This window comes from Amia ocellicauda, chromosome 2 (genome assembly GCF_036373705.1).
Source record: "Amia ocellicauda isolate fAmiCal2 chromosome 2, fAmiCal2.hap1, whole genome shotgun sequence".
NCBI classification, from domain to species: Eukaryota; Metazoa; Chordata; class Actinopteri; order Amiiformes; family Amiidae; genus Amia; species Amia ocellicauda.
In genome coordinates, this window is record NC_089851.1 from 37,015,782 (window position 1) to 37,033,107 (window position 17,326).

Sequence of the window (17,326 nt, forward strand, 5' to 3'; positions counted from 1 at the left end):
GTTCTGCAGAATCTGTCCACATAATTTCCAAGAAGTGGCTTTTGTCCATCTCACTGCCTGATCTCAGCTCAAGTTTCCTAAAAGCAATAACACGTTTCAACTTCTTTGTCATCCTCAGAGCTCCGGATGTGAACTTATGACAATGACAGGTTCTGTTTTTATTCTTGTTGCTTGCCTACTTGCTTATATTGAATACATTCTCAGTTATTCATTCATTAATTTGTCTTGGCTGTCTGTAGTCCTTCTTGCCTGTTTAACAAAGTTGGTGACTCTTCTGTTTGTCTTCCCTACCTCTCGAAAGCCAGCACAGTATTCAATTTATGTGAGTCTTTCCTCTACATAACACCTTCATGTCAGTTTTCCCTCTTGAACATTTACAATAATGTATTCTTGTCTGTCTCTACACCACCCCCTGTATAAAGGCCACTTTTAAGGCTAAGTGGCACAATGAAAAGACATTGTACGATGTTTGCTCTAATGGCTTGAAGTTTCAGCTCTTCACAGAACATGAATGCTCTTATGGTAATGCTTATGAATATAACAATGTGCAGCAAAAGATTGGAATAATATATAACCAGAGTTGTGGTTCATCATTTTGAGGGGAGGCTAATATAATTAAAATGAACCATATACAGCATGTGTAAAATACATAAATGCAAAGTATCATACACCTTTAATAAACACTACAGGAGTGCATGTTAATTAAAAGACAGGATCCTACCTAAACAATGTTGAAACAATGAAACATAAATTCTTACCAGGCTGGTGATTTGGAGTTTTTTCAGTAGGTGGAATAACTGTACACAAAAAAATACAGGATTAGTGAAAAAATACACATATATATGTACATGTATTAACATTGTTTTAAGAATGATACAGAGTTTATTCTATGACATTTCTACTGAATATATCCCATGACGTTTCAATAGAATTGGAGTCTGGTTAAAGATTTCAAGACCTGTTGTCTTTTCCTTCTCCTAATTTAGTTGTGATCTGGCTGTGTGTTTTGGGTCATTATGAAGTTGAAAAACTCTTCTTCCATCACCCCAAGGGAGCCAGGAACCACCATCAGCAAAATAATTCCCAATGCTCACCAAATTGTAGATTTTACTGTTGGTCCTGTTTCTTCCAAATCAGTACATTCTATAGTCTTGATTTGAGCTAAGGTAAGACCATACAATCCTTTGAGGGTTCACAGTTCCATTGGATAAGGATTTCAATAAGTTTTCCAGGTAACTGCATCATTTTGACCATTTGTGTATCACTCTGTATATTAATGATGTCCACAGCGCTGGGCTCTTTAATAGCCCACCTAGGAAGCAGACGCACACAACGGCACGCAATGGGTGTAAGGAGGTGAAGATTTATTCACACATCACTCCCTGATCCAATTAATCTTTACTTAAAGCCAATTAATGTGCCTTAGTAAAGTGGTTAGGTCGCTGCATTCTAGTATGGGAGACCCGAGTTTGAATCCTGCTGTAGCCAGAACCCCCAATACAATACATCATTTTTTACATCTCTTAATTAATAGAAACGCATCATTAATGCAATGAAATATGCTGTGTTTATTGAACAATCTTGTGATCTGTTTAAATAACTGTAATGATTATTCCTTTAAATATTTTGAAGAATAGGGGATGGAAATCCAAGACTGTATACTTTAAAGACAAATAGTAATTGTTAATTTAGCCTAACAGAAACAACATTTCTGTACAGGGAGGTACAGATCTAGATTAAGTAACACATGAGAAAGATCTAGGAGTCTATGTGGACTCCTCACTTTTTCCATCCAAACAATGTGGGGAAGCAATAAAAAAGGCAAACAGAATGTTAGGGTATATTATCAAAAGTGTAGAATTGAGAACAAGGGCAGTAATGTTCAGACTGTACAATGCACTCGTTAGAGCTCATCTGGATACTGTGTGCAGTTCTGGGCTCCACACTTCAAGAAAGATATCGCTGCTCTGGAGGCAGTTCAGAGGAGAGCAACCAGACTTATTCCAGGTCTGAAGGGAAAGTCCTACTGAGAGACTGAGGGAACTGAACCTTTTCACCCTGGAACAGAGGAAACTATGTGGGGACTTGATCCAAGTCTTCAAAATCATGAAAGGCATCGACCACATCAAACCAGAGGAGCTTTTCCAGATCAGCAGGGACACACGCACCCGGGGACACAAATGGAAATTGGGCTTCAAGGCATTCAAAATGGAAAACAGGAGACACTTCTTCACACAGAGAGTCGTCACAATCTGGATCAAACTCCCCAGCGATGTGGTAGAAGCTGAAAGTTTGGGAACATTTAAAAATAGACTGGAAAGGATCCTTGGATCACTTAGATATTAATGGACACCAAACGAGCACGATGGGTCGAATGGCCTCCTCTCGTTTGTAAACTTTCTAATGTTCTTATGTTCTTAACATTATATGTCAACATATGTGTATATTCCCCGCTTTTTTACACTATGTGGCTGCATTTTTATTTTATTTTTCTTTACACAGTTACTATTTGTCCTTAAAGGATACAATCTTGGATTTCCAGTAATTACTCATTTATCTTAGGAATTTGCATAACTTTACTTTTATTTATTGCTCTATTTAAAATTGAAAAGTGTTATCAGTACTGATGGTCAAACACTAACTGAAACTTTGTCACCCTTTTATTATTAAATGCAACTGGATGATAATTATTAAAAAATGCAGCAGTATACACACATACACTCACCTAAAGGATTATTAGGAACACCATACTAATACTGTGTTTGACCCCCTTTCGCCTTCAGAACTGCCTTAATTCTACGTGGCATTGATTCAACAAGGTGCTGAAAGCATTCTTTAGAAATGTTGGCCCATATTGATAGGATAGCATCTTGCAGTTGATGGAGATTTGTGGGATGCACATCCAGGGCACGAAGCTCCCGTTCCACCACATCCCAAAGATGCTCTATTGGGTTGAGATCTGGTGACTGTGGGGGCCAGTTTAGTACAGTGAACTCATTGTCATGTTCAAGAAACCAATTTGAAATGATTCGACCTTTGTGACATGGTGCATTATCCTGCTGGAAGTAGCCATCAGAGGATGGGTACATGGTGGTCATAAAGGGATGGACATGGTCAGAAACAATGCTCAGGTAGGCCATGGCATTTAAACGATGCCCAATTGGCAATAAGGGGCCTAAAGTGTGCCAAGAAAACATCCCCCACACCATTACACCACCACCACCAGCCTGCACAGTGGTAACAAGGCATGATGGATCCATGTTCTCATTCTGTTTACGCCAAATTCTGACTCTACCATCTGAATGTCTCAACAGAAATCGAGACTCATCAGACCAGGCAACATTTTTCCAGTCTTCAACTGTCCAATTTTGGTGAGCTTGTGCAAATTGTAGCCTCTTTTTCCTATTTGTAGTAGAGATGAGTGGTACCCGGTGGGGTCTTCTGCTGTTGTAGCCCATCCGCCTCAAGGTTGTACGTGTTGTGGCTTCACAAATGCTTTGCTGCATACCTCGGTTGTAACGAGTGGTTATTTCAGTCAAAGTTGCTCTTCTATCAGCTTGAATCAGTCGGCCCATTCTCCTCTGACCTCTAGCATCAACAAGGCATTTTCGCCCACAGGACTGCCGCATACTGGATGTTTTTCCCTTCTCACACCATTCTTTGTAAACCCTAGAAATGGTTGTGCGTGAAAATCCCAGTAACTGAGCAGATTGTGAAATACTCAGACCGGCCCGTCTGGCACCAACAACCATGCCACGCTCAAAATTGCTTAAATCACCTTTCTTTCCCATTCAGACATTCAGTTTGGAGTTCAGGAGATTGTCTTGACCAGGACCACACCCCTAAATGCATTGAAGCAACTGCCATGTGATTGGTTGGTTAGATAATTGCATTAATGAGAAATTGAACAGGCGTTCCTAATAATCCTTTAGGTGAGTGTATATGTATGTTGACATATAATATTATTTGTGTAAAATGAACAATTACTTTTTGTCTTTAAAGGATACAGTCTTGGATTAACATCCCCTATTCTTCTAAATATTAATTCATAATTATTACAGTTATTTCAATAGAGGAGACTTGAGGCGTGAGCAGTGAGCAGTGAGCAGTGAGGAGGAGACGTCTGAGCAGTGACTGAGGGAGGGGTGAATAATGATCCTGACTTGAGTGGGTGATGCTTGATACTTGACTCGAGCACGACTGATGTGTGAGGATGTCCTAAAATGGACAGCATACTCGTGCTGCCCCTCAAGTGTTTAAAGTGAAAGCAAAACAATAAGATACAAATTTTATCAGCCTTTGTTTGTTTTAAGATACGGTGTAATATTAACCTGATTAAAAAAAAAAATCAATTTAAATATAGTTTTCAAATCTCATTCTGTATCCCCATGACCATTGAGTGATGTGCTCATTATACTCACACGTTTTCCAATTTTTTGTGATTAATAAACATTATTTTTAAAATCTAATCACTAAATCTAAAATCACACTGTGAGGTCTGTATATTGTGTGCTGCTGAAGGACCCAAACACAAGCCGCATATTGTGCTGTCAGCAGTCCAGCTGTTCTATTTAATTTTCCTTTAAGCTGACCTGACTGTGGTTTCGCCCTCATTAAAGCATGCAATTAGATTATATTGATTGTATAGTTTCCCAATTGTTTTGAAGAATTGTTACATTTTAAATGCATGACAACACAAGGGCATAACGTCTTCATTTGCAGAAAAAAATAATAATAAAAAAGGCTGCCTGTGGTTCCCATTTGTAGATACAAAAACAAAGCTATACATACATACACATTAATATAATATGCATATATATTAAATTCACTACACTATCCACATGTAAAGGAAATCTCTGTTAGTATCACGATGGACATTTTTTTTTATTCCAACTTGTTGTCAGTATTTATGGTAATAAGAATAATTTCCTTTTTTTCTTGGCAATCACTACCACAGCACAAAGTATCAATTAGGTACCTTGACACTGTAGCATCATGAAGGTATTTCAAAATATAGTATAATTATATAATACTTAAATCTAACCATAGCAGTAAGGCCAAAACATTCTCTCATTTAAATTCCCTCTTCAAAAGCAAATGTGCAGCACAACCAAGGTTTGGCCTTGTAGCGTCATCAAATTCCTAATCATGGTTATACAAGCTGTCTCTCCAACATACAGGAAAATAGCTCACCTTTTGCTGTTTTGCAGATATAGGGTTTATATGAATTGCAGTTGATATTGTTCCACTTCCCAGTGTCAGAGTATATTTCAACACATTCCTCGTTGTGTTCTGACGGTTCCCCACTGTTCCAGTTTGTGTAATCCACCACACTGTTGTCTAACCAAAGCCATTGCCCTACAGAAAATAAAAATGACATATTTCTCCTTTCCCAGGATCACTTTCAAAAGCTCATTCTGCATCGTATTTTGACAATAAGAATGCCTGTAATTTGTTTCCAGACATTAAACCGCAAAATCATAACTTGGTGGAGCCTGATTAGATATGAAAGGAACAAATATATGAAATTCAAGCTGTGAAGAATTCAAAGCTCAGTATCCTATATATTATCAAATTGTCACTGTGAGAAATAGATTGTCCAAACTTTGTCATCCATGTAAAGATAAACATTAACAACATAAACATAAACAAGTACGACTCAAGAGAAATTTGATAGTACTTATGTTGTAAGTCGCCCTGGATAAGGACGTCTACCAAGAAATACAAATAATAATAATAATAATAGTAAGTTATAATGTTCATAATCTATATGAATTAGGTACTTTTTGAGTTTTAATATAACTAAATGTAAATTGTAGCAATACTAAAATATTGCCTAAAATATAAAAATGCAATACTATGAATTCACCCCAGTAGAATGCTTTCGATTAATGTCTGTATTTGTGAGAGTGAGTATTAAAGTTAAGGAGACTTGAGGCCCTGTTAACTCTCTTAAAATTAACCAGATTAATATAAAAATGTATATCACACATGAAATGTATTGCTTTGCAGTCTTCTTACAGTCTTCTTTATACTTCTATACTTGACCACTGTTTAACAAAACCTACATTGTTTATGAGTTATGAGTCAGCATATTTTGCCTCCTAAACACATTACCATTCACGTTCTTGTAGAATCCTATCCAGAAAGACTTGGCACGGTCTTGCAGCAGGTCAGTGTTGTGCTGAATAAATGCAGATTCCAAAGGATCCTCAATGCTCAGAAGGGAAGCACCTGTCGATGAATATTATAATTAATTAAATTAAATTAAGAGTTCCCCACACCCCCATCTTCATTTTAGTCTTTTTTTTTACTTTTTTTTGGAGAAGAAAACAACAACCAAAAAGAACAATATGCAGCAAAAAACAACTATAAAACCCAACCTGCCTTTTTTGTAACACAATAGTAGAATAAGACAATGCTATATATAAATACGTACCTAGTCTCAGACACTCCATGGAGGCGTGGGGCCAGCTGTCGAACGCAGTGGACTGGAAGCTGTAGCAGTGCCCCCGGAATGGCACCCACACTCGCTTCTTTTTCGATTCAGGACAAACACCGGGAAGCTGAGGTGGATCAGTTGGAGCAATATCTGTAAAGCAGCACATTGGAAACCCTTCCGATCACCATCGGTGTCTGTGGGTTTACACCGCACTGCATAATACTGGAGCCCTTCTAGAGACTTTCACTCAAGGACACAATTTAACTTTCTTTAAACAAACAAAATAAAATGTCTAACTCCAAACACAACCTATCTTCAATTACCAAACAAGGCTTCAGTGAATACAACGTTTTATTTTGTTTATTTCTAGTGATGTCATCTCTGTCTAAGGTAATCCAGATTTATTTATTGGAAACACAATCTCTATCCAGCCTACAACCTTGTATTCATTGAACTCATTGCTATAGTAAAATTTAGCACAGTATTTGTTTTCCTTGACTATAGAGTAGTTAATGTCCTACTTTTGAAGGAGAATAAGAAAACATGATGAGCCTGGCACTGCAGTGCTCTTTTGCAAGCCAGCGACCAATAACTAAAACAAACACCAAACTTAATGAGAGTTAATCCACTTGCATTTATACAACCGACCAATGTTTCTGTTTAACTTTGATCTGAGGATCCTCATTATGAGGCTGAATCTAAAACTTTGCAATGGGCCTTCTTGTTAGGCACACACATTAAGCAGTGCACTGAATAAATATAAAACCCAAATTAGGATCTGTACTGTAGCTTCTATCCAATTTCTATTCCTGCAATCCTACCTTTTGAATTTTTGCACACAGAGTAGTAGGTGTTAGTACAGGGTGCGGTCTTCCATGTCCCATCAACGTCAATGTAAACACAAGCAATGTTATTCTTTGGTTCTCCTGCAGCCCACTTAGTAAAACGCATCTTCCAGTTATCAATCCACGTGAAATATGCTGAGGTCTGTTCAAATACAATTCATTATTTAGAGAAGACAAGTAATATATATTCCCCCCCCCCCAACCCACCAACAGTATGTCAGGAAAGTAACATCGATGAAGGCAAGTTTCATAATTAGGGTGTTAGATAAAGACAGAAGCCAAATGCCTTTCCTGCTATCAAAGTCACCTGACTGTGGACCAGTTTATTTACTTATTGATATCACGGTTATGTGTCCTTTTCTTGCTTCCTTCAGTTCTGGAGCTAATTTTGTAATGATTAAAATACAAACATGTCAGACGCTTCAGTAATTTCTAGTTGTCTTTGCAAAGGAGTCACTCCCATTAAACTCAGCAGACACGTCACTCCCATTAAACTGTGACTTCAGCAATACAGAAATGGAGCTGTTTCCAGGGGAGGGGTCATAGCTGCCTGCCTGAGTCACAACACATAGGCATCATGCATAGACTACTAGATAGAGGCAATTCAGAGAGACCAATTCCGACACTGGACATTTAATAAAGTTTCAGCATTAAAAATTGAGCTCTTATAATAATAATAATAATAATAATAATAATAATAATAATATATAATATATATATATATATATATATATAATACTTTAAGAACAGTTTTAAAGATGTTGAATTTCCACATTCAGATTTATTTTATGTTTTTTCCTGGAAGAAAAAGCTTAATATGTTTTTGTCCTTAAAAATGCTTTGGTGACCTAGATCCGGTTCTTTATTGGTCTACCCCATGCTTCTTTACAGTTTAACATCTCCATTTGAACATAAATCACAGTCATGAAAAAGTGATAACTTTGCAAAATTACCACGTTACTGTTCAATCCGATCCACATGGGCTCTTTGTATGTATGTGTCTGAAGTGAAATGTAGGCCTGATTTATAGAATCCAAAACACTGGCCAGATCTGCGTCATCTGCTTTGCATTGCCTTCTGGCCTCATCCCAATTCAGTTTCTGATTTATAATTTTATAGGAGTTATTACCAAACTTGACAAAATCTCTTGGTGATACAGTTGTTGCTGGATTAGTAATCATAGGATCTGGGGCAGGAGAGAGAAAAAAATAATGGTTAGCATTTTTGTTTTGTTCACTCAGCACAGAGTAGTTTGAATGGCAAAAGCAAAATCAAAAGAACTAAAACAAAATCATAACAAAATCATAGGATAGCATTCAAATTACTTAGACAATTGATTTCCAAGTTTAATTTATATAATGTAGAAACTCTTGTTAATTTAAGGCAGGGGTTCCCAAACCTGGCCCTGGAAGACCCCCTACCCTGCTGATTTTTGATCCAACTGAGCTCTCAATGACTTAATTTAACCCTTAATTGAACTAATAATTTCCTAGCTCAGAGCCTTTTCATTATTTTAAACAGTAGGGGTTTTAAGTTAAGTATAGAAATGTTTAAAGAACATATTAAAGAATGGAAAGCAATACTGAACTACAGAGCCTTAATAAAATAATCTTGAGGACCACTGAAACTGTTGGTTTTGAAAAGTTAAATCTTGCTCTAAATCATTAAATACCAGACAAACACAGAATAAACACTTTCAAAGCCATGCTCATAATAAAAACAGAAACCAGAAACAGAAAAGCTCACCGATCTTTCTCTGGCAAATGAAAGACCTATTTGAAGAACATTCCTCCACCTTCCACTGTCCAGCAATGCTGGCAGTGGTTGCCATCAACGTACAGTCATATTCCTGCAACAAAGGAACACTGGATCATATCAAGACTGCAATGTGGTGTCTGTCTGTATGGCTGTCCAAAGCTGACTTCCACACTTGTCTACACATGTCCAGAGCAACAGAGAGCTTTATCAAATACATGTTTATTAAGGTGAGAAGATTAAAGTTATTACGGATGGATAATCTCTACACCAATGGATGGAAGGTAGGGAAAAAAATGGAAACAAACATGCACTTTACACAGCATGACAAATATCTATCAGGAATGGTGAGAATATATGCGTGTTGTTGCTTAATTCCCCTGCACAGCAATGAAAATAACTCATATTTAATTATACTTTTTGACCATAATGTGGTTGAATCAAATATCATTATTAATGTGATTTATTAGTCAGAACTCTTGTCATTTTTGGAATTAAATCTAACATTAAGAGTTATAATAATGAGAGCCAGCAGAAAGTGAAGTTAAAGTGTTCTTTTTATTTTGTAAGCTAATAGTTTTGAATCTGTTGACATCACAGATTAAACATTTTTTTAATATAAAAAGGCCTAGCACTGCACTGTGTTACAACCTAGTATGTTGCTTGTTCTACGTTTGGTCTTTAGAGGTCAATTGAATAATATTTCTTGTCCAATAATACACAAAACAGTTTTTATCTCATTAGGATTAAAACCGTTTAGGATTCTGGAGCTATACTGTTAATGAAAAATGTATTTAAAATGTGTATGCCGAGAAGTGACAGAAACTTTCCTGTCTCAGTGCCTGAACATACCTCACCCCACTGAAACTCTCTCTCTGTTTTTACACTGTAGAAATTGTGTGAAAATTGCATATTCTACTTCGAAAGACAAAAAAAGAAAGATAAAAAGGATATATTTACTAGAGAAGTAGACCCTCCACATGTATACTGTGCATAGGGAGAGAATGAAAGAGGGAAAGATTGAGAGAGAGAGTGGGAGAGAGTCTTCTCAGCATGGATTTTTTTAAAAATATTTATGAATCATTAAACGTAGAGCTGCAGAATGTGATAATCTCTACACCAATACATTATATTAAGGGAATTTTCTCCCCACTCCACCTGAAATACAATTCAGTTGATCTTTAACATGTATGGTTCTAACATTCATTTTAATTGGTCAGTTGCTGATTAAAAATTCATTTTTATGCAGAGCTTGGCCACCTGTACCTCATCTATGTAGAGGTATCTTCCATCAGGCATGGACACCGGGTTACCCTTTGCCCAGTTGGTGTAAGAGACTGCTTTCCCATCAGTCCAGAGGAAGCGCATTTCTCTGTTGATGTCATTCAACCCTATCCATGCATCCACTGGCATGTCCAGAAGCTTAGTGGTCAGAAACGCTGAAGTAACAAAGATTGTGCAGACAGTTGTTAAACACCGTGATTTACTGTAACCCTTTTGATTTTCAAATGGGAAATAATGTGAAGGTTTGGTCTCACCTTGCTGTCTCTCATTAAGTATGGAAACTAAATTTCCACCCAACTCTATGCAGTAGCTTCTTGCAGCCTGCCACCCCTTTCTGTCCGAAACATCCTTACCAATAATCTTGAAGCACTGGGAAAACATAAGATATAAAACATATTACGCCCTACTTCATCGCAGTCTTATGTTTTATCTGCCACTTTTATGCACCACAGATTCAGAGCAAGTACTGTTTGCTCTTGCATTTGCACTGTGATTCTTGAAAAAAAACTAAAAACAAACATTGTATCAGTTGTAATGTTGTAGAAACCTTTGTATGTAATTTTAAGAACCAGCAGGATGACAAAAACACTATTGTTAAATAATTAAACTTCACAGTGAAAATCTAAATTATATTATGTTTAGATTAGGCTCAAAGAGGAGCAAGGGTTTTGTTTGGTCTATTTTGATTTGAGCACCGCACACTGTCCATAAATAAATGACCTTGCATTATTAGCATACTACCACAACATTACATATGTATATATATAAAACATACATACTGTATACACATACACACACATATATGACAATCCAGGAGGTAAATGGTTAAAACAGAAGCTTCAAGAATCCAAATGAAAATGTCTAAAACATTTGGCAATATGCATTGGTAACCAGGTAACCAGTGTCTGGATTCTTAGCCCACACATTTTTTTCCACGGTTGTAGCTTCTGATTGTTTTCAGACAAAATAACAGTTACACTGTAAAAGTAAAGCTTTTACACTGCATTAAAAAATATATCTAACTTTTTTCTTCTGATCTTTGAAGTGGTCGATTGTTTCAATTACTTTTTAAGTTTTAGCAATGTTTATGTGTTAAGAAATCACATTCTTGGGCTGAATTTGTAATTGGTAAAACACTGTAAAATACTAGGCACTGTAGCTCACCCCTGGATACAACACTGTGAAAAAAGACATTATATGAAATGAAAGCATTTAGAGGTTCTGACCCTAGTGAAGTAAGGAGGTTTTCTTGAACATGACTTTGACAACAGATGTGATCAAATAGGTTTTAAATAAGTATTATAGTATTATTGCATTGTAGTTGAGCTAAAGTTAAATGGTCCACCATATAAATATAGTCTAAGAGGTCTTTGCTTCTACCTTTTTGTCAAAAAGCATCCAGTCAGGGGGGCAACCTCCTTCTGGCACAACTGTTGGCGCTATTGTGGTGTTCACAAACTCTGTACTTCTTTTACATATAGAAGCAAAAGTCATCCCGCAGTTTATGTCATTCCAGAACCCTGCACATTAGAAAAACAGATCAATGAAAATGATTGTAGTCATGATGCAGTGGCTTCCTAATGTTTTTATTATGTTTTACAGTTGACAGGGTAACTAATTCACACTGGAGTAATGCCGTATGCTGACATTACTAGAAAACATGGAGATTCTTTCTGCAATAATATATTGTTTTATTATTAAACCAAAAAGAAAGAAAGAAAAGTCCATCCATCTGTCCTCCCCCACCCCGCTCAGATAAAAAAAATTACAATTGTTAGTTTCATGTTCTATAGATTTGTAAAATATTTTGCATGAAAATTGTATTTGATTGATTTTCCTATTAATATGGCAGTATAATTTTAGCTAAGAATTACCAAAAATTTACCAGAAGGAACATTTATGCATTATGGTTTGAAATATATTATCTATGATTCCTTACTTACCCATACTTTTATACATGGTGACACAGTTTTCATCATTGTTGGCAAAGTTTGGCTCATTATTTTCCCATGCCACGTAAGTTACAGGTGATCCATCTAGCCACCTTGAGGAAAACAACAAAAACGTTAATATATTTTTTTTAATCGACCAAAACAGTACATTGGTTGTCAGCAAGCTGGGAAAAACACAAAAGACAACACATTCTTCAAAAACAATTGTTTAGATGATTATTTCCGGAAAATGTCAAGTTAATTTCTGCAATAGTTTTAAAAAGCATGAGAAAGCTCTCCATGTTTTGACAATAGTTTTATTCATGCATAATTGTGCTCATTGTCATTTTAATATTTAGTTAAAGCTGGTCAGTGTTTTTTTTTTTTTTTTTAAACAAAATCTGTACTGTGTCCTATTCTGATGTTGATTTTGATCACAAACTTGCTGGAGGTACTAATTAGGAGTAGATACATCCAATAGTGGTCAGATGAGAAGATAATTTCCTTTAAAAACCACTCTTGTGGGCTGGCTGCTGCAACTTTTTCACCTTTAGAGCTCTGAAAATGTTTTTCTGTAAGGATTTTACTGGGGCAATAAACACTATTCTCCTTTGTCTGAAGACGACACCGGGATCTTTCAGTCAGAGGGTTACAATTTCCCAAAACTCATATTTGGGTACCATAGCTGTCAGAAATGTATGTGTCTAACTTCATATCAACCTGGTTTGATTCAATAACGAAATACTAGTAGTTACTTATACCTACTGGAATGTTTTATCAAGACCAACAGTCAATGCAATGTAATATTGGTCTTCATCACCTCTGGAAATCTGAAATAGGAAATAGGGTTTAAAAAATGTAAACAGTGGCACCACAAATAGTCCAGGTGTAAAGTTCAAGTGTAACAATATTAATCAAAAGTGTATAAGTAAGATTGATTAATAACAATTTTAATATTCTGTAAAAACAATGACATATTTGTAGGTGGGAACATATCTATGTTAGCACAATGTTTACATAATGGGAACTATAATAATTCATTTTTTCATCAAGCTATTCTATGTTTCAAATAGTAAATTATAACAAAATTATGTGATTAATATGATTAAATGAATGTAGTGCATGCTGCATAAAACGTTTGTACAAATTAATGCATTGAGTACATTCTGCATCTGTAACTCATTCTTCAGAAGTTGGGGGCAGACATTTAAAGATCCCATGCATGTGGGCATGTTTCTTGTATTTCTGATTGCATTATAAAGAATGTTCAAAAGTTTGTTAATCTTTTCAAAAAATGAAATCAGAATGAAGTTGCCTTGCTTATACAAATACACAGGGTCAGCGATAATTAATCATCAATGAGTTTGATATTCATTTGATTGAAATCAAAATAGAGAATGTACATTTGCAATCAAACTGAAGTAAGACTTTCATCAAATCAGAACATTTAAAAATTATGTCTTTAAGAACGACCCATCTTTACCTGTTTCCATAAAAACAACCTTTCACTTTGATCTTCTATGACAACAAGGTCACCAAAATTCTTCTTACAGTAGTTTCTAGCATCCTCCATAGAAAGTTTTTGAGTATTAATATAATATTGATATTTGCCATTAGACAACCAGCCATCTTCTGTGACATTAGGCTCTGTATAGGAAAGAAAATAATGTATGAAATGTACCAACAGAAGTGTCATGCCATGCAATACCCTTTTTGCTGAATAAAGATGATCAGGGCACCATGTACATGTTCCATATAAAATTCAGACTTTGTTGGTCCTGTCTTGATTTGACTCCATTGAAATAGATTGATTATAACTTTGGCAACTTACTTGATGGAGTAAAAGTGGGGGGAGGTTTTGGTGTGACTCCTGTAGGTAGAATCAAAGATAAAGTAGAACATAAGATGAAAAACAAGTAAATGCACAGACCTACAGAGATATAAGTTATTTAATGACAATATTCAATTTATCACAACTATTGATTATCTCTTTAACAAAATAAAGAGATGTGGATGATGACTATGGCCTAAACCAAATTTAAGAAATTGCTAAAATTGGGAAGGTATCAAACACTTGCAGACCAATCCACAGCTGGAATTGTACACCTTAAAAATGGGACAGAAATTAGAGGAAAATCAAGCAAAAACCAGAAAGAGAGAATTAAACTACTTATGCCTTTCTCTGCATGGAACTCTATTTATTCAATTCACCACCTCCCATATAGTTTTATAGTGAGTTATAAGGATGACAACTCTAAAAAAAATTGAACGTAAAACAGATAATAAATAGATGGATGTTTATTTTATTTTTTATGTTGCTTCTTCCTATGCATGGCCTTTATTTATATGTATTTTTTATCTGAATTATCCATATGTACATATGCAAGAATATCACAGATATATTTAATTATAGTATTTTATTTTTATTTATTTTTAACTGTATGAGGCACAGATATCCTAATTTCTATAGGACATACTTCCTCCATTTAGCTACTCCTATTTAGCACTACCTATAGGCTAAACTAATGCATATTATTTTGGGGGAGTGAAAGTTGTGAGTGAATATGTAGTGTAAATATTAACTACATGCCTTGTGTGTGTCACTGTTGACAGTGTGATAGATTCACCTTGGCTGAAATTGTTGCATACATTTATTTTTAAAAATCGCTATTCTGATGCATCTACTCCTAACTGCACTCTGGTTGAACAGGGCCGGATCTAGGCATGGGCAGCGGTGGGCAGGGCAGGGGCAGGGCAGGGGCAGGGCCCACCCACACCCAAACATCTGTCTTGCCCACCCAATCAGAATTTACGCAAAGACAGCATTAATCTCTTATTTTGTACGATGTGTGCATTGGTTAAAAGCACTCTGAGCAGTTTGAGGGAGGGCTGTACTGCCCCAACCAATCAAAACATAACACCAGAAAATTGCAGTATGTTTCTTTGTTTTTATTGGCTGAAAGCAACAGCAGTCCACACTCACGATTCGCCTTCAGTAGCGACACAGCGATGACATTAACCGCAGCAGTATTTGCGTGCAATGAGAGATTGCTGGGGCCTGTAAGGACATCTGTTGGTGGCTACTATTGTTTCACAAACTGCATCTTCCCCAGCTCCCGCCTCAGAAATAAACCCGTCTCCCTGTACCTCAGCCTCGCAAAATCACGATGCCGGTGGCAGCGAAATACTGGACCTAAATTTAAACGCACCGTCCCAGCCAATGTTAAATACGTGCAGTTGGTCCATGTCACAGTCATTTACTGCTGGATGGTACCGTCCGCCTCCATGGCCTGAATACAGCGTTATGCGCGACGCGTGCTTCTGTAGCACCAAAAAAAAAAAAATCTATAAAATGAAAAAAAAAAACTAAAATCTAAAAAAAAATCTTTAAAAAAATGTAAAAAATATTTCTATCTATCCATCTATAAGTACGATTACGATCACAGTGAACATTCAAATCTGCGTTGGCGCTGCCGCTGATCCAGAGAGAGCAGTTTCACAAATAGTCTTTTCAATCACACAGTATCATTATTTCTGTTACAATAATTCAAATTATCACAGCAGTACAGGGATAAAAGTTTATATTTCAGATATAAACACTGATGTCTACAGTAGTGATCGAAATAGAGTAAATTTCCTCTTGACGATTCAAATAATGATTGTATCAATTACATTGTTACACCAGTAACTGTTAAACAAGTGACTGTTAAAACTTGTATGTCATTGAATTATTCATTCAAGGGATTTGTTCAAAAACACTGATTTATCCAGTAACGAAACCATTGAAGCATCGAGAGAGTCATTGAATCATTCATTCAAACCGATTAAAAAAATAATTCAAATTAATGAAATATTCTTAAATAGACGGCAGCAATTAACATTTAGTCAGAAACTCTAGTAAATGACATGTTTTGTTTAGGATTGTTTAGGATATCTGCCAGCCCACCCTTCCATAGCTGGCAAGAACCGGGCCTGGTTGAATATGAGGCAGAACTGTGTACTGCACTTATAGAGACGGAAGAAGGGTGAGACATATAAAAATGCATTCAAATTATCTTACTAGAACAATGTTTATAGACATAGATATACAAAATGTAGAATAAAAATATCACACCAACATATTGTGATGGTTGTCTTTCTAGTATGTGGTGGTGTAGTTGTAGCACATGGTGCATTTACAGGGTACTGTTACTTTAAGTTTGTATTGTACCTGTTTGAGCCAGAAGGATTCTGAAAATAAGTACTTCAATCAATACAGTGAAACATTAGGTTGCAGATGCAACCCTGGTTATCTTAAAGAGAAAATAGTTTCCAAAGGGGTCCCAAGAGGATATTGCGTCATGCAATAAGATTAGCAGAGAACTCTGATAGGCAATAATCAACCTGAACTTGAACTTCCACCTTTTCTCTTGTTCAAGTACACGGCTCACAAACATTAATTTGTCCTTTTCCCACCAGAGCAACCTCACGAATTTGGGAACTATTTTCAACAAATGGCAGCCACACTCGCAAAGAAGTCTCACATTTGAGTAGCCCTAGAACCATGTAAAAATAAACACCCTGCACCTCAGAGTGCCTCCAATGGCTACACCCAAAACTGATGTTCCAATAGAAGGAGCGAAGCCAATGACATCAATTCTGTAAAAACACAAGACTTTGTCCAACTCTGTACAGACATGAGATAAAGAAACACCTTTAAAGAGCACCCAAGACACAGCCATGCCCCTAATGACTGTGCCACAATCCGCTCAGGCAGGAGAAGACCAGCGGACTCATCGGCTACAGTAATAATCCAGTTGGACAGGCATTGTTTCAACAAGGCGCATCTAATAGACCATGGCTCCATGGTAGACTTACAAGCTGTTGAGTTCTGAGTAAACAATGGACAGCAGAAACGCCATCTTCAGACTTCAACTCATCTGAGTGAAGGGAGACTTGGAAAGGGTGACAAGTGACAATTAAGGCCAGATGACTGGTAGGTACAGGGGTGCAAAGCTGCTGTGGCCCCTTCAAGAACCAGGAAGTTGTAAGGAAGTGAGCTGTGAATAAAGATGGTATAAACAGATACA

General features: G+C 36.5%; 1 protein-coding gene across 1 annotated transcript in view; it reads right to left on the minus strand.

Moving 5' to 3' along the window:
- LOC136770455 (macrophage mannose receptor 1) overlaps positions 1 to 17,326 on the minus strand; it is a 43,169-nt gene that overhangs the window by 3,511 nt on the left and 22,332 nt on the right. Inside the window, exons 16-29 of the mRNA XM_066723397.1 lie at positions 14,089 to 14,127; positions 13,741 to 13,904; positions 13,023 to 13,087; positions 12,270 to 12,370; positions 11,707 to 11,846; positions 10,581 to 10,695; positions 10,309 to 10,481; positions 9,034 to 9,136; positions 8,241 to 8,473; positions 7,264 to 7,429; positions 6,440 to 6,592; positions 6,118 to 6,234; positions 5,194 to 5,358; positions 759 to 797 (exon numbers count right to left, since the gene is read on the minus strand). Coding sequence (XP_066579494.1) covers positions 759 to 797; positions 5,194 to 5,358; positions 6,118 to 6,234; positions 6,440 to 6,592; positions 7,264 to 7,429; positions 8,241 to 8,473; positions 9,034 to 9,136; positions 10,309 to 10,481; positions 10,581 to 10,695; positions 11,707 to 11,846; positions 12,270 to 12,370; positions 13,023 to 13,087; positions 13,741 to 13,904; positions 14,089 to 14,127 — 1,773 coding nt within the window. The remainder of the gene's footprint in view (positions 1 to 758; positions 798 to 5,193; positions 5,359 to 6,117; positions 6,235 to 6,439; positions 6,593 to 7,263; positions 7,430 to 8,240; positions 8,474 to 9,033; positions 9,137 to 10,308; positions 10,482 to 10,580; positions 10,696 to 11,706; positions 11,847 to 12,269; positions 12,371 to 13,022; positions 13,088 to 13,740; positions 13,905 to 14,088; positions 14,128 to 17,326) is intronic.